This window comes from Aotus nancymaae, unplaced genomic scaffold (genome assembly GCF_030222135.1).
Source record: "Aotus nancymaae isolate 86718 unplaced genomic scaffold, 86718_ANA_hifiasm-v0.15.2.pri h1tg000003l, whole genome shotgun sequence".
Classification (NCBI taxonomy): Eukaryota; Metazoa; Chordata; class Mammalia; order Primates; family Aotidae; genus Aotus; species Aotus nancymaae.
In genome coordinates, this window is record NW_026988414.1 from 4,181,537 (window position 1) to 4,206,548 (window position 25,012).

Consider the following 25,012-nt stretch of genomic DNA (forward strand, 5'->3'; position numbering starts at 1 on the left):
TGATAAGGTGAACGCCTAGGGCGGGCCCTGGTGCAGACAGCGCTCAGCCCCTAAGGCTGGATTAACTGTCGCTGGGGCACAGATCTTGGTCTGCGGCCTGGAGAAACCTCACAGCCACTCCTGAACCCCCAAGGAGCCACGCTTTGCCTCGCAGTGCCCGTGGCCTCGTCTCTGTCTCCGAGGTTACAGGAAAAGGCAGAGGAGATACCCCCTCAGGGTGGCCCCCTGGGGGAGGACGCTCTCCCTTGACCTCGCAGCTGTGCTTGGCTGCAAACTGGCCAGGCAGCCACAAGGCTGGGCGAGCAAAACTATCCCCAATCCCCACCCGAGGAACCACACCCACCCTCCTGGCCCCTGTGACGCTCCTGCAGAGACAAACACGTGGCTGGCAGACTCTTTTTCACCAGGGCCAGCAGACAAGCACAGAGAGCCAGGCCTCAGACCCCGGACCAACATCCTCGCTCCGGAGGTGCCCAGGGCTCCAGCCTCCTCCTCCCTCCCTGAGCCTCAATTTCTCCACCTGTATCCAGGACAGGTTGATCCAGGGAGAAGAACCTTCTGGTTCCATCTCACTGTGGGTCCTGCCAGCACAAATAAAGATCTGCCCTCTCAAAGCCCAGCTCTGCCAGCGTCCTTCTGCTCAAGAACCCTCCATGACTCCCAGTGGCCCTGAGGACAAAGTCCTGACATTTGAGGCCCTCCCAATGCAGGGCCACACTCTGTCTCTCCAGCTTCCTGTCCCCACCACACCCCTGCTGGTCCCATGGTGGTCCGACTGCTTCCTGCTTCTGTGCCTTTGCTTAGTCTGGCACCCCTGCCTGGCATGCCCTCCTTACCCCTTCTCCCCACTCCTAGCTCACCCAGTCTTTCCAAGGGCAGGCCTACTGCCAGCCCCTCCAGGTAGATCAGGCTTCCTTCTCTGAGCTTCCATGGGCCTGGCCCTGGGTGCTACCTGTGAGGTACCATGGTGGGCACACAGTAGGTGCTTACTGTTTGCAGAATGAACATGGAACAGTTTGGGGACTGTCACCCAGCTCAGGGAGCACTGATGGAGAAGTGTCTCCTGTATGTCCCAGGGCTCAGTGCTGTAGTGTCCTGACCCTCGGAAATCTCAACAGCTTGGCCAGGAAGTCTCCATCGTGCCCTGCTTTGCAAGCAGGGGGGATGAGAATTGAGGGACCTTGCCCAAGGTTTCATGGCTCAGAGTAAGCAGAGCAGGATTTGAACCCAGAGCCATCTAACTTCAGAAGTGCCATTAAAGTCCCCATCATTTGGAGCTGTCTTTTTCTTCCTCTTTTGAGACAGTCTCACTCTGTCACCCAGGCTGGAGTGCAGTGGTCTGATCTCGGCTCACTGCAGTCTTCTCCTCCTGGGTTCAAGTGATTCTCCAGCCTCAGCCTCCCAAGTAGCTGGGACTACAGGCACATGCCAGCATGCCCAGCTACTTTTTGTATTTTTAGTAGAGACAGGCTTTCGCCATGTTGGCCAGGCTGGTCTCGAACTTCTGACCTCTAGTGAACCTCTGCCTTGGCCTCGCAAAGTGCTGGGATTACAGGCATGAGCCACTGCACCCGGCCTGGAGCTGTCTTTGGTCCATGAAGGATTTTCCACCATGAAGGCATCAGACGTGAAGTGTGTGGCCCTGGGCAGCTTCTCTGAGCCCAGAGACCCTGGCCCTAGCCACCTTGCTATGCCACTTTGGGACTTCCCTCCCTAGCCTGAGCCTCAGGTTTCCTGCCTGCTGGGCAGCCCTGTGTCAATTGCACTTAGTAGGCTGGGTTTGGTGCCCGAAGAGACGTGAGGTGGTGGAGGTAGGCAGGCTCCCAGCACTACCATCTTCTTGGACCAGTAATCTCAACACATCGGGTCTCTATTTCCTCATCTGCAAAATGGGATCACTGAGCACATGGGGTCACGAGTTCCACAGAAACTACTTTAGCCAAGCCCAGCCCCCTGAAAGGGCTCCTTGGTGGGCGTTAGGGTGATTGTTTTCTTCTGTGGGGCTGCCTGATGCATCCCCACCCACCCGCCTTGGAGTGGGTGGGATGGGAGGGTGGGGTGCTTGGGGAGACAAGCCTAGAGCCTGGGCCCTCCCCCCCACCCTACTGCCTCCCCCGCATCCAACTGCCTCCCCCCATCCCAGGGCCCCCCACCCAGCGACAAAGCCTGTGGCACTTCCTCTATCCGCCTGGCAGGCGGCCTGGCCCAGCCCCTTCTCTAAGGAAGCGCATTTCCTGCCTCCCTGGGCCGGGCTGGATGAGCTGGGAGCTCCCTGCTGCTGGTCATACCCCAGCTTCCATCTGCGCCCAGCCAGGACTGCTGCCGTCACTGCCGTCCACTGGAGCCCAGCACCCCCTCCCCGCCCATTCGTCAGACAGCGACCCCGACCCAGCCCCACGTCCCTGTGTCTACTTCTCCTGACCCCTTGGCCGCCACCTCAGAAGGCTGGAGCAGGGACGCCGTCGCTCCAGCTGCCTGCTCCCCTCGGGTCCCCGTGCGAGCCCACGCCGGCCCCGGCGCCCACCTGCAGCCCTGCCCCTGGACACCGGATAAGGCCCAGCACACAGGCCCCTGCGTGGACAGCATGGACCGTGGCATACTCCCTCTGGCCGTCGTCCTGCTGCTGGCCAGCTGCAGCCTCAGCCTTGCAAGTAGGTGTCCAGGGACCCGGGGTGGGGAGACTCGGCCTCCGGTGCACAGACCAGGCCCCAAGTGTACCCGGCCTCCTTCCTATATCCTGAGCTCACACCCAGCAGGGCCATCCTTGGGGCTTTCAGGGTCACCGACCCTCCCAGTTTGCTGAAACTAAAAGGTTATGCAGGACTTTGGGTGTTGAAAGCCTTGGGCAAACTGGGCTGACTCATTCACTTTAACCCTAGCCTCTGGCGTCTGTTCTCCCAGCTGTGTTCCATTACTGGAAGCCCAGGTCCCAGAATGCTGTGCAGCCCCGGGAGAGTTTCCTGCCCTCTCTGGGCCTTGAGTTTTCCAAGGAGGAATGGGTGGGAAGGAGGGCCCACAGCCTGGGCTCTGAGTGCTGGCTCTGGGTTCAAATCTCACATAGGGTCTTCCTCGTGGTGTGATCTTGAGAACTGCCTTCGGGCCTCTGAGCAAAGTGGGGATAACAGACTTCCTTCCCTCTCAGAGCTGCTGAGAAGGTTGGTGGTAAAGGATCATTGCAGAGAGGGCTCTGGCAGGCTGGTCACTTCTGTGTTTATTTTTAGCCTTAAGTTCCTCCAGCTTACCTCCCAGGGCCTTTGAGCAGCTCCCAGAACCCTTTGAACAGGCCAAGGCTGCAGGGCCCTGCCCTTCCTCCCTCTCCGCTCCCTGACCCCCAGGAAGGGTTTAGGAGGGGATGCTGGCCAGGTTAGGGGTTCTGTGGGACTCCTCGGCCTGGGGACTCTTCCAAGGGGTCATGGCCTCTGCTACTTTCTGAAACTGACTAGAGGAGGGGCAGCGAGGAGCCAGGGACCCCCATCCCCACGTCCCATTCCCTACCCCTTGGGCATCTCAAGGCGCTGACCAGTCCTGTGGACATCCCTTGACCCACCTGCGCATGCAGGGGCTTCCTGAGGGATCTGGGGGGAAGGGGGCAAAAGTGAGCTAACAGAGTGGGGAGAAAGGGGAAGGAAAATGGCAGTGGAGCGGCCACCTTCTCCCCACTTCCCCACCCCACGGCATTTTAGAGTCCCTGATTCTGGGTCTCTGAAGCTCTTCCCACCACCTGATTGATAGGAAACTGAGTTTCAGACGCAGTAAGTGACTTAGCAGGGGTTTGACTCCCGGCCCCCAGCTCCCCAGACGTTTGCTGCTAGCAAGGTGTGATAGGGCAACCCCTCTTAATACGGCTCACAAGGACCCTGCAAGATGGCTGCTGCCATCATCCCCATTTTACAGAAGAGAAAATGGAGGTTCGGATTTGCCAAGTTCACCCGGCTGAGACAGAGCGCCCGCCTCAGCTCCAGGATCTGCCTCCTCGGCTGTCCAGGCTTCCCGCCCCGTCTCCCGCATTTCTTGCTGTGGTCGCACTCTCTTAATCTTGGTCGTTAGAGAAAGGTCCTTGCAGACGTTTAGGGCCTGGTTTTAAAGGATCAAAGGCAGTGATGTGCTGGTAAAGAATTAACAACAGGGTGGGGGGCTCAATTTGTGGATAGCGTTTGTGGATTTCCACAGCGTATGTACTCCCACTCGGCTGACTTCAAGCCACCAACTCCCCAAGCCCAGAGCTGGGAATCGGTGCCCAGTAGCACCCGGTGGTTGGTTCTCCAGGGTCTTTGCAGGGGCAGATCGCATTGGGAGCAGAGGTGACAGTCGGGGGTGTAAAACAGGAATAAATAAATTTGGACATTCATGATTTTTTTCAAAATAGATAGTAATAGCCATGTAACAGCCAGTTGGAAAAACTCCTGGAAATGTATCAGTCTGGTCCTGTGAGTGGGTAGGAGCTGGTCCTGGTGCTCCAGGGGTCACAGGCTCAAAGGTACAACAGGTCATCAGCCCAACTCATTTGTGGTCTGGGAAGCTGAGGCCCACGGAGGGCAGAGGGGAACCTGGGGCCAGGGCCTGGAACCCAGAGGTCCCTGCTGGGGGTGGGGGTAGGAATGACCCTGACATCCTAGAAATGGGTCTGGAATTCATGAATGTAACTTGTTACCCTCACAACTCAACCTTCAGAAGTCGGCCTTCTACAGTGATTTGTCCAACTCTGTAAAGAGATGTGATCCATGGGTACATGTAACAAAAACCCGATAGCTAACTGGAAATGATCTAAATGTCCACGAGCAAAGATTGTTAATAAATTACCAAGGCCAGGTGCGGTGGCTCACGCCTGTAATCCCAGCACTTTGGGAGGCCGAGGCGGGCAGATCACGAAGTCAAGAGATCGAGACCATCCTAGCTAACATGGTGAAATCTCGTCTCTACTAAAAATACAAAAATTAGCTGGGCATGGTGGCACGCGCCTGTAGTCCCAGCTACTTGGGAGGCTGAAGCAGGAGAATTGCTTGAACCCGGGAGGCGGAGGTTGCAGTGAGCTGAGATTGCGCCACTGCACTCTGGCGCCTGGTGACAGAGTGAAACTCTGTCTCAAAAAATAAATTACCAAGATATCATGCAGCAGGTGCCAAGAAGAAGGCAGAGCTATGTGAACACTGCCACAGACAGACGTCAGGGACGTGGCGTTACGTACCCAAAGAACAATAATTCCATTCTGGCAACCATAAAACAGTGATAATGTACAATATGCACTGAGAAAATTCTGGAATAGAATTTTCTATTTAACCCCCTATTACTATTCTCTGGCCTGGGGTTTTCTCTATGGGACTTTCACTTTCTAAGACACATTTTCATGTCATGTTGGGTTTTTGTTGCTTTTTAAAGAACAAGCAGGCTGGGCATGGTGGCTCACACCTGTAATCCTAGGACTTTGAGAGACTGAGGCTGGTGGATCACCTGAGGTCAGGAGTTCAAGATCAGCCTGGCCAACATGGCAAAACTCCATCTCTACTGAAAATACAAAAATTAGCTGGTCATGGTGGTGGGCACCTGTAATCCCAGCTACTCAGGAGGCTGAGGCAGGAGAATTGCTTGACCCTGGGAGGCGGAGGTTGCAGTGAACAGAGATCTGGCCACTGCACTCCCGTCTGGGTGACAGAGCGAGACTTTGTATCAAAAAAAAGCACGTAAAGATTTTTATTTTTAACGTAGTTTAACCATATAGCTGCCTCAGCCTGCCCCTCAAAAAAATAAAAGGGACTGGGCATGGTGGCTCGCACCTGTAATACCAGCACTTTGCGAGGCCGAGGTGGGCGGATCACGAGGTCAGGAGATTGAGACCATCCTGGCTAGCACAGTGAAACCCCGTCTCTACTAAAAATACAAATTTCGTCGGGTGTGGTGGCACGTGCCTGTAGTCCCAGCTACTTAGGAGGCTGAGGCAGGAGAATTGCTTGAACCCGGGAGGTGAAGTTTGCAGTGAGCCGAGATTGTGCCACTGCATTCCAGCCTGGGAGACAGAGCAAGACTCCAAAAAAAAAAAAAAAGAAAAGAGAAAAAAATCACCTCAGAATTCCTTTATTGATACAGGTACTGTTAGCATGGTGGTAGATGGCTTACTGGTTTTTTTTTTTTTACTTTTTAAGCTACTTTTAATCCAGATGGGTCCGCATTTTGGGAGTCTTTTGTCTACTTCTTTCAAACCAGGTCTCTGTGCTGTCCTGTGGACTCTATGACCATCCTCTTGCAGTTCTGGAAAATTCTGTCCCATCAACCTGTCACCGTTTGCCTGGCAGATCCCTTATTGTTAAATAGTTAGGTGGTTTCCCCTTTGTTCTAGTTATAAATACCATCGTGATGCACAGTTCTGGTACATGCACCTTTTCCTGTATTTTGGATTATTTCATGTGGATTTCATTCCGGGAGCAGGGTTGCGGGGGCTCGTTGCCTGTGCTGGGCGACTGGGGTTGAAGAGTGTTTCCTGAGTGTGGAGGATCCTTTGCTGGAGGACTTGAAGCCCCCATGCAGCTGGCCGCCTGTGGAGGGGTCTGGGACTAGCAGGAGAAGTGTCAGTGGTGCAGGACCAAGACCACAAACACCCACCTCTTAGAGGCTGTGTTCTCATTTGCCAGGAGGACAAAGAGGCTGGAGCAGGGGCCATGTGAACCAGGAGAGGGTGGGTTCCCCGGGAAACGGGGAATGTGACCACTAGGATTCTCCCTCGCCTCATCCAGACAGATGTGACCCAGAGGGACAGAGGGACTTGCTCGTGGTCACAGATGGGTTGGTGCTGGGCCCTCTGGCGACAGACCAGTCTGTTTGCCCCAGTGCTGGAGGGAGATCTGGGCAAGAGTGAGGCAGCCTCCTCTCCTCTGTCCCCTGCATGTCAGGCATAGCGCCAGCTTCTCCTTGCCTCTATCCCCAGTTTACAGATGAGAAAATTGAGGATTGGGTCAAATGACAGGTCCAGATTTCCACTCCAGGCTGTCTGCTTCCAAATTCAGCTTCTTTTCCCTCCACGACTTTTGTGGCCCAGATGCTGGAGACTTGGACAACTGTTTATCCTGGCTCTGAGGCCCTGCTCCTAGTTTCAGCCCAGGCTTTGGGGTACCAGCCTTGGAGGCCGAAGGGGACCCTCATCCAGGGTTTAGCTGGCTTCAACCCCTGTGGCAGGGGTAGGGGGTGGAGTAAAAAGATGATATAACAGCTGGCATTTATTTAGCACTTACTGTATGCTAGACACTGCTCTAGGCGTGTGTGGTATGTGTACTGTCAGACTTAATGCTCGCAAAAGCCCTACGGAGGAGACACTCCTGCTGCCCCCATTTGACAGATGAGGAGACTGAGGCACTTGTGTAACTCAGTTAGGTGAAGAGATTTGCCCAGTAACACTGCCCTGAAATGGGCCACCGGGGCTTGAGCCCTGGGCCCAAGCTCTGCACCGTGCTGCCGCAGGGGAGGGGATGAGGATCCTCCTGTTGCCTGATCTGCTCCCCGCAGGCACTCAGCCTTTTCCCTAGTCCCCATAATGGCCCTCCCATCCGGGGCACAACCCCTGGGACCCCGCCTTTACTTTCAGAAGCCCCATCTATGCCCTGCCCTCTCTTCCTGCCTTCATCCTTAGGTGAAACAGACCGTCAGAACCCCAGTAGAATTAGAGTATGTCCTAACCATCCCTCCCTCTTCCCCTCCCACTAGCCGTGGGGAAACAGAGTCCCAGAAGGGTGAAGGGACTTGATGTGGGTCATCCAGAAGGTCAGAGGCAGCCCTGAGCAGCCAATTCCACAAATGGATGTTTGCTCTGAGCCCTGGGCTAAGTGATGGGACATGGAAGGGTGTGGACTCTCCTTGTCCTGGAAGAAGTCACTGCTGGGAGTGCAGACACGCTGACAGAACAGCACACCTGGGCATGTGGGGTTCTCCAAGGACATCCGAGGACAAGTGCAGCTGAGAAAGGAGGGACTGACTGCAATGAGATTTCCAGGACGGGGTTTTGAAAGATGAATAGAAGTTGGCCAGGGGCTGGGCACAGTGGCTTGTGCCTGTAATCCCAATGTTTTGGGAGGCTGAGGTGGGAGGATTACTTGAGGCCAGGCATTCAAGACCAGCCTGGGCAACATAGCGAGACCTTTCTCCATAAACATTTAAAAAAATTAGGCATAGTGACTCACACCTGTGGTGGCTTGGGAGGCTGAGGCAGAGGACTGCTTGAGGCCAGGAGGTAGAGGCTACAGTGGGCTATGATTGCGCCACTGCACTCCAGCCTGGGCAACAGAGCAAGACCCCGACTCTCAAAAACAGGCCAGGTGGTCAAAAAAAGGATGAGTGCTGGTCTGGGAAAGGGCATGGTAGGGGCAGGAACGAGGTGTGTTTGAGGGAAGAGCCCACATCTCCCCACTGACTAGGCATAAATAATTGTGACAGCAGTCACCAGTTCCTGAGCAACCCCAACTTATCAGGACCTGGCCTAGTGCTGTGCTGGTGTCATTTACCAGCTGGCTCGCCGACTCCATAGGAAGCTGTGATGACCCTCATCCCCATGTTACAGATGAGAACCCTGAGGATGGAAGGGCAGCTGGCGGGTGGCAGAATCAGGACCTGAACCCTCGGCATCTTTGACATCTGTCAGATTGCTGCTTTTCTTTTCTTTTCTTTTCTTTTTTTTTTAGAGACGGAGTCTTGCTCTGTTGCCCAGGCTGGAGTGCAGTGGCATAATCTCAGCTCACTTCAACCTCCACCTCCTGGGTTCAAGCAATTCTCTTGCCTCAGCCTCCCAAGTAGCTGGGATTACAGGTGCACACCACCACGCCTGGCTAGTTCTTGTATTTTTAGTAGAGATGGGGTTTTGCCATGTTGGCCAGGCTGGTCTCGAACTCTGGAGCTCAGGTGATCCACCCGCCTTGGCCTCCTAAAATGCTGGGATGACAGGTGTGAGCCACCACATCGGGCTGATCGCTGTGCTTTTCACCTCCACTTCAGGCTGCAGTGTGGGAACTTAACTCTGCAGGCTTTGCAGAACCACGGGGGCGCCCAGGGCCAAGGTGCGCTGAGACCTTGCTGTGGCTGGGCACAGTGACTGGGCTGGATGCTAGGAAACCTGTGTGGCTGTAATTGAACCTGAAAAGAGTAAAGGATGGCTGGGCGGGGTGTGGTGCTGAACAAGGTGGGACAGGCTTTGCAGCAAAAAAGACTCTTGTTGAAAAGTGTCTGCCTTGGGAGGCTGAGACGGGCAGATTGCTTGAGCCCCAGGTATTTGAGACCAGCCTGGGCAACAGGGCAAAACCCAGTCTCTACAAAAAATACAAAAATTAGCTGGGCGTGGTGGTGCACCTGTAGTCCCAGCTCCTCAGGAGGCTGAGGGCATGAGAATCGCTTGAACCCAGGACAAGGAGGTTGTGTGAGCCGAGCTTGAGACATTGTACTCTGGCCTGGGTGACAGAACAAGACTCTATCTCAGGAAAAAAAAAAAAAGAGAGGCAGGGAAGAAAAGTATCTGTGCTCTGGTATGACGAAATAATATTCACAGCTTCTGTGTCTGGGGCAGCTCCTCCGTACCAGGCACTTGACAGGGGTTGCCCCATCAAACTGACAGTCAGCTTGCGAATGCCCACAGCTTGCTGGAGCCCGACTACCTTAAATCCAGGCCCTGGCACTGAGTAGTCAGGTGACCTTGGACACATTATTTAACCACCCTGGTCTTCAGTTTCCTCGAGTGTGCATGGGTGTGATAGCAGCTGCCACCTCATGAGGCTGCTGTGAGGATCAAATGAGTGCACTCATGTAAAGCCTTGAAATGGTACCTAGGCTCCCAGTAAGCATGATGGGAGCAGCTACAGCAATTATTGCAGGTCTGCAAATGGGGAAACTGAGGCTCAGAGAGGTCAGGCTTCTGTTCAAGGTGACCAGCATTTTGAGAGGCAGAGATGGGATTTGACCTAGGCCATCTGGCTCCAGAGCTGTTTTTCTTGATCGTCCTCCAAGGTCCTGGAGGTAGCCGTTTGGAAGGTCTGGGAGGTGCTGTGTGCACGTGGGTGGAGAGGGGACAGTGGTGGGAGGTGGCTGCTGAGTCTCTCACTTGGGGCTCCAGTCACCCAGGCCCCCAGTGGCTCCTCCTCTGACCCAGTCCCGGGAGGTCCTGGCGTTTCCCTTGGTGCCAGAGGATTGTTTTCAGCTTGGTCTGGGCCCGCCTCAGGCTCCGGGAGACAGGCCCAGGCGTCACACTCCCTCCTGTCTCCCCATTCTCGTCTGAGGGGTGGGGGTGGCCAGGATTCGAAAAGTCCCCAAAATAAATGGAGCTCTTATCTGATCTCCCCGCCAGGCCTGTTATCTGATCATTACATAATGGCCAGGCCTGTGGCCTCTCCCGCCAGCTGACGGCATGGAGGAGGTGGCCCCAGGCGGCCTCAGCAATCCGGGAGGAACTGGGGTTCCTGGAAGTCTGGGGAGGGGGCAGGGAAAGTCCCAAAGGGAAAGAGGGAGGTGCTGTGACAATCTGCAGGCCAAACACTAGGTCATGTCGGGAGACGTGGGTCCGAGGCCCGGCCTGGTCAGCCATGTGCTGTGAAAGTTTGACGTGTCCCGCCCCTCCAGGCCTCAGTCTCCCCATCTGAGTAGGAGAGGCTTAAACTAGGTAACAGCCAAGGAACCTGTGCTCACTGATGAGGAAAGGAGAGGGTGGGGAGAACACGGGGGCTGCTGGGTCAGAGCAGGTGGAGACAGGAGGTGGCACAGGCCCTTGAGTTTGTTGGGGTGAGGGAGACCCCAGTGGCCTCTCCATCCCAGAGGAGCATCACCTGCGGGCTGCCCAGCGTGCCACTTCACCCCACCTCTTAGACCAGTCAATTCTACAGTGACTGAGGTCAGTAAAATAATTAAGAGAACTGCCAGCCAGGCACGGTGGCTCACACCTGTAATCCCAGTACTTTGGGAGGCTCTGGCGGGAGAATTGCTTGAGCTTAGGAGTTTGAGACCAGCCTGAGCAACATAGCGAGACCCAGTCTCTACTAAAAATAAAACAAATTAGCCATGCGTGGTGGCACATACCTGTAGTCCCAGCTACTAAGGAGGCTGAGGCAGGAGGATCGCTTGAACCCAAGAGCTCGAGGCTGCAGTGAGCCATAATCACATCACTGCACACCAGTCTAGGAAACAGAGTGCGACCTTATCTGAAAAATAAATAAATAGAAATGTAAGAAAGAATGCCATGTGCCCAGTCTCATGGAGTTCTCCCAACCACCTCTGTGGATCATGTGGGTTCTATTTGCTGTCATTTTACAGACCGGGAGATTGAAGCCTCAAGGGGTGAAATCGTTCACCAAAGCCAAATAGCTTGTAAGCATTGGGCCTGAGAGGCAAGCTAGGTCGGTCTGGCTCCAGGGAGCTTGCTTTTAACCAAAATGCCACTATGCCCAGGCACTCCAGAGTCCCTGGGACGTGCAGGATAGGGCCAGAGAGAGGACATACAAGGCCTGGGCCCCCGGCAGCCAAGGGTCCTCTTCCAGATCTTCTTCACAAGATAGAGCTGGGAAGGGCATTGCCATGGCAAGGGGCTGCTGTCCCACGTCCTTTGCTGACTTCTGGGGCCCAGAGCCCAGCGTGCAGTGGGAAGGTGCAGAAGGAGGCTCCAGACAGCCCGGGGTTCGGAGGAAGCCTCCCTGCCCCCTCCTCCGAGCCGGCCTTGGCTGGACATGAGGCCAGTCTCTCCGCGCCCATCTTTGATCTCCAAGAAAACAGGAAGTAAGCGCGACAAGATGGAGACACAAACTTCCAAACAGTCTCCCCTTCTCTGTCCTCCTTCCCTCCTCCGGAGCCCCCCTTCCTCCCTGGCACATTCCTCAGGACGAGGTGTGGGGCCTCATTTCCTCTTCCTCTCCTGCTAGGTCAGGGTGAAATTCCATTCCTTTCCCTCAGGACCTGTGTTTCTGGGCTCTGCGGGCTCCCGCAGCCTCCCTCCGAACCTGGGCCGCCCTGTCGGCTCACCCTGTCCCTTGGGGCCAGGGAAGTCTCAACCCCTTCAGACCATTCCTCCCACCGCCTTGAGGTACGAGAGGGGAAGCTTTGTCTCCTGATCTCAGCTCCTGCCTTACTGGAGGGAGATGTCAGTTCACACCTGGGCCCTGCCACGAAGTTAGGGTTGCCAGATATATCAAATAAAAATAGGCCAGGCATGGTGGCTCATGCATGTAATCCCCATACTTTGGGAGGCCGAGGTGGGAGGATCCCTTTAGTCCAGGAGTTCAATACCAGCCTGAGCAACATGGTGAAACCCCATCTCTACAAAAATGCAAAAATTAGCTGGGTGTGGTGGTGCATGCCTATAGTTTCAGCTACTCAGGAGGCTGAGATGGGAGGACCACTTGAGCCTGGGAGGTCGAGGCTGCAGTGAGCTATGATTTCGCCACTGTACTCCAGCCTGAGCAACAGAGCAGAGTCTGCCTCAAAAAAATAAAAAATAGGGCCAGGCGCAGTGGCTCACGCCTGTAATCCTAGCACTTTGGGAGGCCGAGGTGGGCGGATTGCCTGAGCTCAGGAGTTCGAGACCAGCCTGGGCAACACGGTAAAATCCCATCTTAAAAAAAATTAATTAGTTAATTAAATTTAAAAAAGGTCAGCATGGTGGCTCACACCTGTAATCCCAGCACTTTGGGAGGCCAAGGTAGGCGGATCACCTGAGGTCGGGAGTTCGAGACCAGCCTGACCAACATGGAGAAACCCCTTCTCTACTAAAAATACAAAAAATTAGCCAAGCGTGGTGGTGCATGCCTGTAATCCCAGCTACTTGGGAGGCTGAGACAGGACAATTACTTGAAACCGGGAGGCGGAGTTTGCGGTGAGCTGAGATCATGCCATTGCACTCTAGCCTGGGCAGTAAGAGCAAAACTCTATCTCAAAAAATAATAAATAAATAATATAGGAGGCCCAGTGAAATCTGAATTTCAGATAAACAATGAAAATTTATCTAGGATTAATATGTTCCATGCAGTATTTGCAATACACTAATACTTAAAAATACTCATTGTTTATTTGAAATTTGAATTTAGCTGGGTGTCCTCTTATTCATCAGTCCTATACCTAGTAGCACTGTGACCCTGAGCAGGAGATGTTTCCTCTCCAGGCCTGGGTTTATTTATCCATGGGATAGCTATAATGATAGCCATGCCGTAAGGTGGCTGTGACAGTGCAGTAAAGTGCGTGTCGAGTCCCTAGGAGATGTTTGGAAAGTAGAGTCAGTGTCGTCACCTTATTCTCACCTGGCCTCTTTCTGGATGTTTCTCCAACAGATCTTGAAGAAACAGTCCATTGTGACCTTCAGCCTCTGGACCCTGAGAGGGGCGAGGTGACATATACCACCAGCCAGGTCCCGGAGGGCTGTGTGGCTCAGGTCCCCAACGCCGTCCTCGAAGTCCATGTCCTCTTCCTGGAGTTCCCAAGGGTGAGTGTCCCATGGCAGGGTCGGGTGGGGGCTCAGAGGAAGCTCCAAGGCAGACGGGGTGACGGGTGCCTTCCTCGTGGCTGTCAGTGGCTGAGTCCTCATCAGGACCCCTGCCAAGAGGGTGATGTGGGCATCTCACAGGGTCTGTAAGAGGTGGCATTTCTAGGGGCAGAGTTTGGATCAGGGCAATCTTATGGGTGCCTCCACAAGACTCAAGTGGGAAGAGCTGAGTAGAGAAGAGCCAGGCGGGTGGAGGGACCAGGTGAGTGTTGTTTATGCACTTCCAATGTGGAGACCTCATGGGATCTCAGAGGACGCAGCTCCACTCTGGGCAGCTTGGACTTTGAAAAATGCTTCTTGGGCTGGGCGTGGTGGCTCACGCCTGTAATCCCACCACTTGGGAGGCCAAGGCAGGTGGATCTCTGAGGTCGGGAGTTCGAGACCAGCCTGGCCAACAAGGCGAAACCCTGTATCTACTAAAAATACAAAAATTAGCTGGGCATGTGGCATGTGCCTGTAATCCCAGCTACTTGGGAGGCTGAGGCAGGAGAGTTGCTTGAACCCAGGAGGGGGAGTTTGCAGTGAGCCAACATCGCACCACTCGACTCCAGCCTGGGCAACAGAGTGAGACCTTGTCTCAAAAAAAGAAAAAAGTGCTTCTCAGTTGAGCCCAGATCTTTCTCCCTGGAATGTCCCCTACTGAACATCTGTGACCCTCAGAGATCCAAAGGCTGCTGCTGGCCTAGAGACGATTCTCCCCAGGAGACCCCAGCCCACCATCAGTTTGTCTGATACTTTTGTTCTTCTTAATAATAACAAGGCTAGGCATAGTGGCTCATGCCTGTAATCCCAGCACTTCGGGAGGCTGAGGCGGTAGGATCACAAGGTCAGGAGTTCGACCTGCCTGACCAACACGGTGAAACCCTGTCTCTACTAAAAGTACAAAAATTAGTCAGGCATGGTGGCATTTGCCTATAATCCCAGTTACTCAGGACGCTGAGGCAGGAGAATCGCTTGAACCCAGGAGGCGGAGGTTGCAGTGAGCCAAGATCGCGCCACTGCACTCCAGCCTGGACAACAGAGCGAGACTCTGCCTCAAAAATAATAATAACACCTTTGTTAAGTGCTGCGTGCTAGAGACTGTGCTAGGGCCGACTCTATGCCAGAAATGAAGCATCTCAAATAAGCCTCTGAGGCTCATTTGCTGGGGTCTGTTATTATCCCCACTTCTTGGAGGAGGACACTGAGGCTGGTTGTGAGCAATGGAGTGACACGCTCAGGGCCAATGTTTACACCAGATCCCTGGGGATGCCAGAGCCAGCCTGTCACTTGGTTCCCCAGTGGATCTCAGCATTCAGGTGGCTTCTGGCCTGGTTGGCTTGGAGGTCACACCTGGCCGATGTGGCCAAGATCCTGATAATGACTTCGTGGTGTCAGCTCTGGGTAAACTTATGGCCAATCTGCCCCTAAAACTGTTAAGTTGCCCGGTGTTTGTGCAGTGATAAGACAGTGCTCAGACCACCAATATCAGGGGGCCCTGCTCCCCACCGCCCTCCCTCCACGAGGACTGTGGGCTTTGATAATTTCCAAATCATAGATAGCCCCAAACACACTTTGTGTGGTTTTCATAGGCATTGTCATTTTTCTTCAAATTTGGGAATGATATTCAAAACGCGACTGCCGCTGTAAGTTCACGCTGTTTGTGGCAATGTTCGGGTCCCTGTGCCTCCTCTGGGCGCCCACGATCCCCGAACCCTAATGGCTCAATACTGGGCCAGGGTGAGAGGAGGGCCTCTTGGCAGGTGTCCAGGTCTACAGGAGACAGGTGTGTAGACAGCCAGGATCCAGGGTACTGGTGCATTCTCAGGGAGCACAGGGCCGGGGCACCCCAGCTGCTACAGGTTAGGCAGGGCTTGTGATGATGGCCACACCATCCTGAACACACCTGATCTCGTCTGATCTCGGAAGCTAAGGAGACTTAGGCTTGGAGGAAGGTACATCATGGATGTCCAGGAGCTCACCAAGGGAAGGAAGTGGTGTGGAAACCACAGAACACAGTGAATGCAGAGGCAGAGGGAGCAGACTCTGTCTGGGGTCATCATGTGGCAGGAGCTGGAGGTTCCCCTGCAGGACGGGGAGATGGCAAAACATACTTCACCATATTAAGAAGTTTGAGGCCGAGCGTGGTGGCTCAGGCCTGTAATCCCAACACTTTGGGAGGCCAGGTGGGTGGATCATGAGGTCAGGAGTTCAAGACCAGCCTGGCTCACATAGTGAAACCCTGTCTCTACTGAAAATACAAAAAATTAGCCAGGCATGTAATCCCAGCTACTTGGGAGGCTGAGGCAGGAGAATTGCTTGAACCTGGGAGGCAGAGGTTGTAGTAAGCTGAGATGGTGCCACTGCACTCCAGCCTGGGTGACAGAGCGAGGCTCCATCTCAAAAAAAAAAAAAAAATTTGAGCTGGACACGGTGGCTTACGCTTATAATCCCAGCACTTTGGGAGGCTGAGGTGGGCGAATCACAAGGTCAGGAGTTTGAGACCAGCCTGGCCAATATGGTGAAACCCCGTCTCTACTAAAAATACAAAAAGTTAGCCCAGTATGTGGTACGCGCCTATAGTCCCAGCTACTCAGGAGGTTGAGGCAGGAGAATCGCTTGAACCCTGGAGGTAGAGGTTGCAGTGAGCCAAGATCATGCCACTGCACTTTAGCCTGGGTGACAGAGCGAGGCTCCGTCTCAGAAAAAAAAAAGAGTTTGATCATTATCCTGTGGGCAATGACAGTTCTTGGAGGGATTTTCGGGGCATGGCAGAGTGCCACTGTAACTCATGTCATATTCCAAGAATCCTTGAGTTCATGACAACAAAATATTCCTGTCAGCCTCTGCCTCTTCTAGAGAACTCAGTCCATGGAGCTTCCAACTTTTAAGTCAGGGAGCCAGGCTGCAGGCTTCAGGCCTGCAAGGGATGTTCATTTGAGGACGTGGTGGAGACATCTGGGTCCAGGAAACCCGGGGTTCAGTCCTGGATCTGTCCCTGGCCAGCACCTCGCACAGCACCCTGGAGTGCAGAGGGTGGTCCTCCCCACTCCCTGGTAGACACACCTTTCTTGGGCACAGGAGCTCCCCTGAATACACAGAGTCGCAGAAGCTGACCCAGGGCCTGGATTACACCCCGTCACTCTTTTTGTTTTTCGTTTTTGCCTCAGACTCCCAAGTATCTGGGATTACAGGCACTTGCCACCACTTCCAGCTAATTTGCTAGTTTTTGTATTTTAAAGTAGAGTTGTTTTTGTTTTGGTTTGTTTGTTTTTTTTGAGACAGAGTTTCATTCTTGTCACCCAGGCCGGCGTATAGTGGCGCAATCTTGGCTTACTGCAATTTCTGCCTTCCGTTTTCGAGGGATTCTCCTGCCTCAGCCTCCCGAGTAGCTGGGATTGTCTAAGTGTGCACCACCACATCCGGCTAATTTTTGTATTTTTAGTAGAGACGGGGTTTCATCACATTGGCCAGGCTGGTCTAGAACTCTTGTCTTCAGGTGATCCGCCTGCCTCGGCCTCCCAAAGTGCTGGGATTACAGATGTGAGCCACCGTACCCAGCCTAATTTTTGTATTTTTAGTGGAGACAGGGTTTCACCATGCTGGGCGGGCTGGTTTTGAACTCCTGACCTAAAATGATCCACCTGCCTCAGCCTCCCAAAATGCTCGGATTACAGGTGTAAGCCACTGCGCCTGGCCCCAATAACTCTTGAACATATGAGTGAATACATGCGTGCGTGCACAAATGTGTGCACCGCTGTGTGACCTTGATGCAGGGGTGGAGAACACAGGTTCTGGAGCCAGACAGCCCTCCAATTGAACGGTGGCTCCACCTCTGACAGCCACATCTCCTTGGGCCACCTCTGACCTTTGATTTTCCCATGGGAAACAAAGAGCCATTGCCAGCACCTGCCTCATGGGGGTGTTGTAAGAATCCAGCGGGTTGGTGCGGGCAAAACAGCAAGTGCAGGACCTGTCCGGAGCAACTGCTCAACGTACGGTGGCTGCTGTTATTGTCGTTATTATCTCTCTCTGGATTCCATCTCTCGCCTGTGAACATCCTCATTTTGCCAGGGTCGTTACTGTTTACAGAACATCTTCACATCAGTTGAATAATTTGAACCTCAATGATTATTGCCGCAAGATCAATGGGGGAGGCCAGGAGTCGTGACTCACGCCTGTAATCCCAACACTTTGAGGCCAAGGCGGGTGGTTCACTTGAGGTTGGGAGTTCAAGACCATCCTGGCCAACATGGTGAAACCCCATCTCTATTAAAAATACAAAAATTAGCCGGGCATGGTGGCATATGCCTGTAACCCCAGCTACTCAGGAGACTGAGGTAGGAGACTCACTTGAACCCAGGAGGCAGAGGTTAAAGTGAGCTGAGATCACACCACTGCACTCCAGCCTGGGCGACAGAATGAGACCTTGTCTCAAAAAAAAAAAAAAAAAAAAAAAGATCAATGGGGCAGGGCTGTGAATTCATTTTCAGCAGGGCAGGCTGAGATCCAGCCTCACCGAGCTGGCCTCCCTCCTCCCAGTGCTCCTGGTCTCCCTGCCCCGAGGGCTGAGCCCATGATCCCACCAGCTACTACTGCTGTGACCACTGAGGACCCTGTGGTTTCCCTGGGAGGTAACTTCGTCCCCAGACAGTCCCTAAGAGTGGGGTCCAGAGCCCACAGTGCCCTTTACACTGCCCTCACCAGGTGCCCAGCCTATGTTGATGATGCAGAGAGAAGGTAGAGCCAGGGAGGCAGAGGTGGCATCAGCAGCCCTGGTACTGAGTAGTGGGATCGGCAAGTGGGGGTTCAGGGAGCCGCAGGTAATAGGGGGATGAGCACTGAAGGTAGAGGAGGGAGGGACATTAGGGAAAAGGCTTCTGGTGTCTAGCTCAGGAGCAGGGTAGAGGGCATTCCACCAGAAGCCGCTGCACAGCAAAAGCCTAGAAGCATAAGGGCTGGCCGCGGTAGCAGGGGTGGTGGCTGTCACAGACAGCCCAATCCCTCCTGACCTATGCCGGCTCCTTCGATCCCTGGCACAGAGAAGCGGCTTTCCCGTCCATCCCTCAGAATCCTCAGATTTCCTGTGGGTGGGTGGTGGATGGGCGGAGGCAACCGAGAGCCTCGGGAAAGTGCAGCTCCGTGCGTGTGCTGGGCAGGTCTGCAGACAGACCCGCTGGGCAGAGGCTGGATCTCACTGGGTCCCTGAAGGGCAGGCCGGAGCCTGGATTCCGGGAGGGGGCCCAGGGTCACATCCTGACCCTCGGAGACAGGAAACCAGCCTCGTGTCTCAGCGATTCCCGTCAGGCTGACTGGACCGATCTGCTATCCTCCTAACAAACGCACAGGCAGCCAGGCCAGGGCAGAGCTGGGTCAGCAGTGATTCACCCCGTCCTGGGCAAACTTGGGGCAGCTGAGACCCCACCCACTCCTGAACAGACAGAGCCTGTCAGGCCCTAGCACTGACTCAGAGGGTCGGGCAAGGTCACTCAGGCAGAGAGAGAGAGAGAGAGAGCCGGAGGGACCCCAGCACCGCCTGACTGTCCTGGAAGGCTGTAGGAGGCCATGGAGGGCACTGCAACCCTCAGGCTTGGGCAAAGGGGACCCCTGCCTGGGCCTTGGGGGAAGTGGTCGCCCTCCAGCCCTCTGCCAGTGACAGCCCTCTCCCAGAGTGGGGAATCTGCAGGGCCAAAAGGATGTACGCGCCCCCTGCCCCGAAACCTGCACCCCTCCCTTCTAACCTCCTCTCAGGGATGCAGGGATCCTTCTTGTGCCATCCTCCAGGGGAGCATTGCATGGCTATGTGGGCTCCCCCAGACCTGAAGGATGGTCGAGTTGGCTACCTGGGGAGGCAGTCATGGTGGAGTTTGGGTATCTGGGCTGAGCTGTCCACATGTGGACACATGAGCACCCTTGCTCGGCTGTCAGAACCACAGTGATGAGAAGGAGGAAGGACTGGGGCCAGTGGCTGCCATTTGTATTCTTGTTTCAGGCCTTGCAAATTTTAGAGGCAGGCTTGGTGAAGGGGCAGGATTGGGGTTTGGGGGCATCAGATGGACTGAGAAGGGATTGTGCCTGCCCTCTCACTGCTGCATCCTTGGTGTTCAGCTCAGAATCAGCCTGGGAATCAGTATCTGATGGATGGACGGGTGGGTGGGTGGGTGGACAGATAGATAAGATGGATGGATGGGAGGATGGATAGATGGATGGATGGATGAGTGACAGGATGGATAGATGGATGGATGGATAAGAGAAAGAAGGGAGGAAGGGAGAGATTAAAAGGAAGGAAGGAAAAACTGTACATTCTTATAAGCATTTGCTGATTGGCTATTCACGAGGGGGCTGATGGTGTCGGCTGCTGTTTATGTCTGGTCGTTCGGAAGTGTTGGCTTGTTCTCTGCCAAGCTCCTGAGGACAGAGTTACGCCTTTTCTGTCCTGCTTTGAGAACACAGAAGCCCCATGCTGGGCCCAGTGCTGGCCTTTGAGAAAGGCACATGAGTCTGAGATGTGAGTATGCTGGGGCTGATCACCAGAAGGGCTGGAGAGACTAGGGGCCCCCTCAGCTGAGGAAGAAGAGTATCTCTCCAGGGGATTCTGGAAACCCACTCTGTGGCCATCCGGCTGGAAACCAGGACTCCTAGAGCTGGGACCCCTGAGAGGCAGCCTGGGATTGAGGAGCCACACAATTCTAGAACATCACTGAGCTCATCTCCTCCCTGCACAGAGCGGGAGGCTGAGGCTCACAGATAGGATGCCACAGCCAGGCACGGCTGAGAGATTCGTAGCTCTCACTAGCTGCAGCCCACCTCTAACTGGGCCCGTGTTTCCCAGCCGCTAAACCATGGGTGGCTCTCCTTGGATGACGTGCGAGGGGAGAATCAGAGGGATTAAAAGCCAGGCAAGCCAAGCGTGGTGGCTCACGCCTGTAATCCCAGCACTTTGGGAGGCTGAGGCGGTGGATCACTTGAGGCCAGGAGTTCAAGACCAGCCTGGCCGACATGGTGAAACCTCGTCTCTACTAAAAAAAAAAAACAATTAGCCAGGTGTGGTGGCAGTCGCCTGTAGTCCCAGCTACTCAGGAGGCTGAGGCAGGAGAATTGCTTGAACCCAGGAGGTGGAGGTTGCAGTGAGCCAAGATCGTGTCACTGAACTCCAGCCTGGTTGACACTGCAAGACTCTGTCTTAAAAAAAAAAAAAAAAAAAAAAAACCAGGCTACTCCCACATGTTTAGCTGGGCACTGGACAACCCACTTTGCAGGCAGAATTGCACTGAATCCTCATAAGTCTATGAAGTGGGAATATCATTTCCAAATCAGGAAACTGAGGCCCAGAGAGGCAACGTGACTGTCCAGGGTCATAGGCTAATGACTGAGCCCCCATCTGAATTCAGGTCTGTCTGGCATTGATCCCTTCCCCTGCCACCCTGCCTGTAGGACGATCTGAGTTTTCTGGGGTAGACAGAGGGATGGCTGGCTCCGATCTGACCGCCTCTGGTCAGGCCCTGGGCGGGTGGGGGCTGCAGGCAGCCCCGAGGCTCCACTGCTAGAATAATTGCTGGAAGCGACTTTCTATAAGTGGCTACTAGCATTCACAGCCTCCTCACTGAAATCCCCCCTTCCCGCCACCAACTGCTGGGCAACAATGGCATCTGTGGGACATTGGCACAAAAATAGAAACACGGTCTCCCGCCCACCCGCTCAGGGAGGGGGCCAGGCAGGCGCAGGCTGGCTGGGCTGGGGGCAAGGGGCTGGCCAGACTGCGGAATTCCCAGGGTCCCATGAGGAAGGCTGGGAGCTTGGGGTTGGGGGCCAGGCTGGCGCCGTAGTTCTTTGCCTCTGGGGTCCCTGGCAGGAGAGAAGGGGGAAGTCGATGTTCGTGTGAGTGGTCACGGCAGTGAGTCAGGGCCGTGGGGAGGGAAATGTTTGCTGTGGAAACCCTGACCGGGTTTTTCTGGTAACCAGCTGGTTTCAGCTTGGCCTCGCAGCTCAGAGAACCCGAGCACCCAGCTTTCCAGCCCCCCGAGTTTCCAAACTACTCACTTGCCATGTGACTCAAGCCCTGCACCTCCTACCAGCCCACAACCCTGCAGCGAAGAACTTGGTGACAACTGAGTGGTAGCTTTGGTTTGTGAGCTCTGGGACAAGAGCTGGGTGTCCCGACAAACATCCCAAAGTTCCAACCTCCCAGACGCCCCTCACCCCCAGCGTGACCAGGCTGTGACCTGCCCTTCCCTTTGTTTTCACTTCCTTTATCCAGAGCCCTACCTGGTATTGGTTCTCAATCCTGTCCTGCCCCCATTTCACAGATGAAGAAACTGAGGCATAGAGGAACAGGGACAGTGGCAGAGCAGCACAGCAGGACAGGATGGTCACAGGGCTCCTTCCTCTCCACTCAGGAGTTGGCCACCAGACTGTACTCTGGCTCCGGCAGCACACTTGACCTGTGGGTGTCGCCATGGGACGGAGGGCGGATGTCCTCATCCACTGCAGGCTGTGCTGTCTCCTGGCCACGATCTGCCTGTCCAGGGGGCACATCTCTTTGTTGTGTGGGCCTCGCAGTTGTATCCTCCAAGTGAGGAGAAGCAGATGGGGCTGGACAGTGATGGACTGTGGGGCAATCTGGGTGCAGTTGAGAGGAAGGATATGGTCCAGGGACTGCAGGCCCTGCTCTGGCACCGGGATGATGTGTGCTGGGCTTCTGACTTGGCCACTCCCAGCAGCTTCTTTCTTTTTTTTTGTTTTTTTTTTCGGTGGGGGGCGGGGACAGAGTCTTGCTCTGTAACCCAGGCTGGAGCACAGTGGCACGATCTCGGCTCACAGCACCCTCCACTTCCTGGGTTCAAGTGATTCTCCTACCTCAGCCTCCTGAGTAGCTGGGAGTGCAGGTGAGTGCCACCACACCCGGCTAATTTTTGTATTTTTAGTAGAGATGAGATTTCACCATGTTGGCCTGGCTGGTCTCCATCTCCCAACCTCAAGTGATCCACCTGCCTCAGCCTCCCAAAGTGCTGGGATTACAGGTGTGAGACAGCGTGTCCTGTCCCCCAGCAGCTTCTATGCTGCGTCTGTAAAATGGGAGAATATCCGTGCCACTTCCCTCCTAGCACACGCCCATGCTTAGCACAGGCCTGGGCACCCAGGAGCTGGAACCATGAGAAATTATTTTATAGGATTTCTGTATCAGAAATTCAATGATATTCAGCTGCTTTGATAAAAAACAGCTTTATTAAGTTAAAATGCAGGCATTTGAAGTGTACAGCTGAGCTGTTTTAATATATACACATGTGCAACCATATTCGATGGTTCAAGTACACACCCCATCGGGGTAAAGAGGCCAGAGCGGGTTCATTCTCAGCACTGCTGGCGGCTCGGCTGTGCCAGGCCCTTTCCCAACACCACAAAGGTGGGTATCGCGTTGCTCCCATGAATTTCCAGGAATGCTCACAATCCTACTTTATTTTTATTTATTTATTTTTTAGAGATAAGGTCTCACTATGTTGCCTAGGCTGGTCTCGCACTCATGGCTTCAAGTGATCTTTCTGCCTCCCAAAGGGCTGGGATTACTTGCATGAGCCACCTAGCCTGACTTTGGTTCTTTTTTCTTCTCTTCTTTGTGTGTGTGTGTGTGTGTGTGTGTGTGTGTGATCACAATCCTGGAACAAAATGTCACTTCTGACATGTAGATATGTATTTCATATTTTATTAAAATATGGTATTAAATACAGTATTCAACTTTTAAAGTCTTTAGAAAGCATAATATTTTTTAAAACTGCCAGGCATGGTGGTCCATGCCTGTAATCCCAGCACTTTGGGAGGCCAAGGTGAGTGGATCGTTTGAGTCCAGGAGTTCAACACCAGCCTGGGCAACGTGGCAAAACCCTGTCTCTACAAAAAATACAAAAATTAGCCAGGTGTGCTGATGCATGCCTATAGTCCCAGCTATTTGGGAGGCTGAGGCAGGAAGATCACTTAAGCCTTGGAGGTGGAGGTTGCAGAGAGCAATCACACCACTGCACTTCAGCCTGGGCAACAGAGGGAGACCCTATCTCAAAAGAAAAAAAAATACATACACACACATTCAAAGCTGATGAAACAATATATTTGGAAAACCAAAAGTTATAAACCCATTAGAAAACATTAATCAAAACATGAACTTACACAAACATGAATTAGAAACATACCTTGGGCCAGGTGCAGTGGCTCACACCTGTAATCCCAGCACTTTAGGAGGCCAAGGTGGAGATCATGAGGTCAGGAGATAGAGACCATCCTGGCTAATATGGTGAAACCCCTTCTCTACTAAAAATACAAAAAATGAGCCGGGCATGGTGGCAGGCTCCTGTAGTCCCAGCTACTTGGTAGGCTGAGGCAGGAGATTCGCTTGAACCCGGAAGGCAGAAGTTGCAGTGAGCTGAGATTGCGCCACTGCACTCTAGCCTGGGTGACAGAGTGAGACTCCATCTAAAAAAAAAAATTTGTTTTTGAAACATATCTCATAAATTAGCATAAAATAATTATTTAAAAATAACCAACCTAAATAGCACACTAAAATGAAAAAACACTTATGGATGTTTACAAGTAATTGATCCCAACTAGTTACAGATTGCTTTGTTCCGTCCCTATTCTCACTCTCCTGCTTCACTTGACTAGCCTAAAAAAAAGCAAACAAAATATTTGTGACACATTAAAAATGAAATACTGTTGGCTGGGCACAGTGGCTCACACCTATAATCCCAGCACTTTTGGAGGCCAAGGTGGGTGGATCACCTGAGGTCAGGAGTCCGAGACCAGCCTGGCCAACATGATGAAACCCCATCTCTACTAAAAATACAAAAAATTAGCCAGGCGCGGTGGTGGGCACCTGTAATCCCAGCTACTGGGGAAGCTGAAGCAGGAGAATCGCTTGAACCAGGGAGGCAGAGGTTGCAGTGAGCCGAGATCCCGCCACTGCACTCCAGCCTGGGCAACAAGAGTAAATCTCTGTCTCAAAAAAAAAAAAAACAACTATTATTTGTTTTGTGTTTTAAAGAGCAAACTTAAAAGCAAAGAGTGATGATGATATCGTTGCTGAGTAATGGAAATATTTCTGGGCAGATTTTTCCAGCAGTTAAAACACTGTCCCTGGCTTTGTGATGTCAGTTGAGGAAATGGCAAGATGATTAGAAGTTAAACCTCAAAACTTTCCACTGGTGTCTTCATCTTGAAATATCCTTCCCCTTCTTCATAGCTTTGAAGAGCATGTTTGGGTCATCTTTTAGACTGGCGGCTTTGTACAAGAGCAGTGAGAGTCTGTTCCAGAAGACTCCATATGTCTTTGTCCTCGTGAGTTGGCGGCACGGCTTCCGAGGCATTTACCTGCCTTATTCTCAGTACTCACCTGTTCACACGCCACTAGTTCAGAAAGTCCTTGGGGTCATTCTTTCAACAGACACTGCCTTGTGGATTGCTGTATTCTTTTTCTTCTTGGGAAAAACGTGTAGAAAAATATGCTTGGGGTGGATACGCTACACAAAAATGTGTAGAAAAATGTGAGAGCACAGGTCTGCCCAG

General features: G+C 53.4%; 1 protein-coding gene across 1 annotated transcript in view; it reads left to right on the forward strand.

The window, feature by feature from the left end:
• The first annotated feature begins 2,250 nt into the window (after nt 1–2,250).
• ENG (endoglin) overlaps nt 2,251–25,012 on the forward strand; it is a 39,476-nt gene continuing 16,714 nt past the window's right edge. Inside the window, exons 1-2 of the mRNA XM_064377773.1 lie at nt 2,251–2,651; nt 13,272–13,423. Of these exons, the coding sequence (XP_064233843.1) occupies nt 2,585–2,651; nt 13,272–13,423 (219 nt within the window). The 5' untranslated portion in view covers nt 2,251–2,584. The remainder of the gene's footprint in view (nt 2,652–13,271; nt 13,424–25,012) is intronic.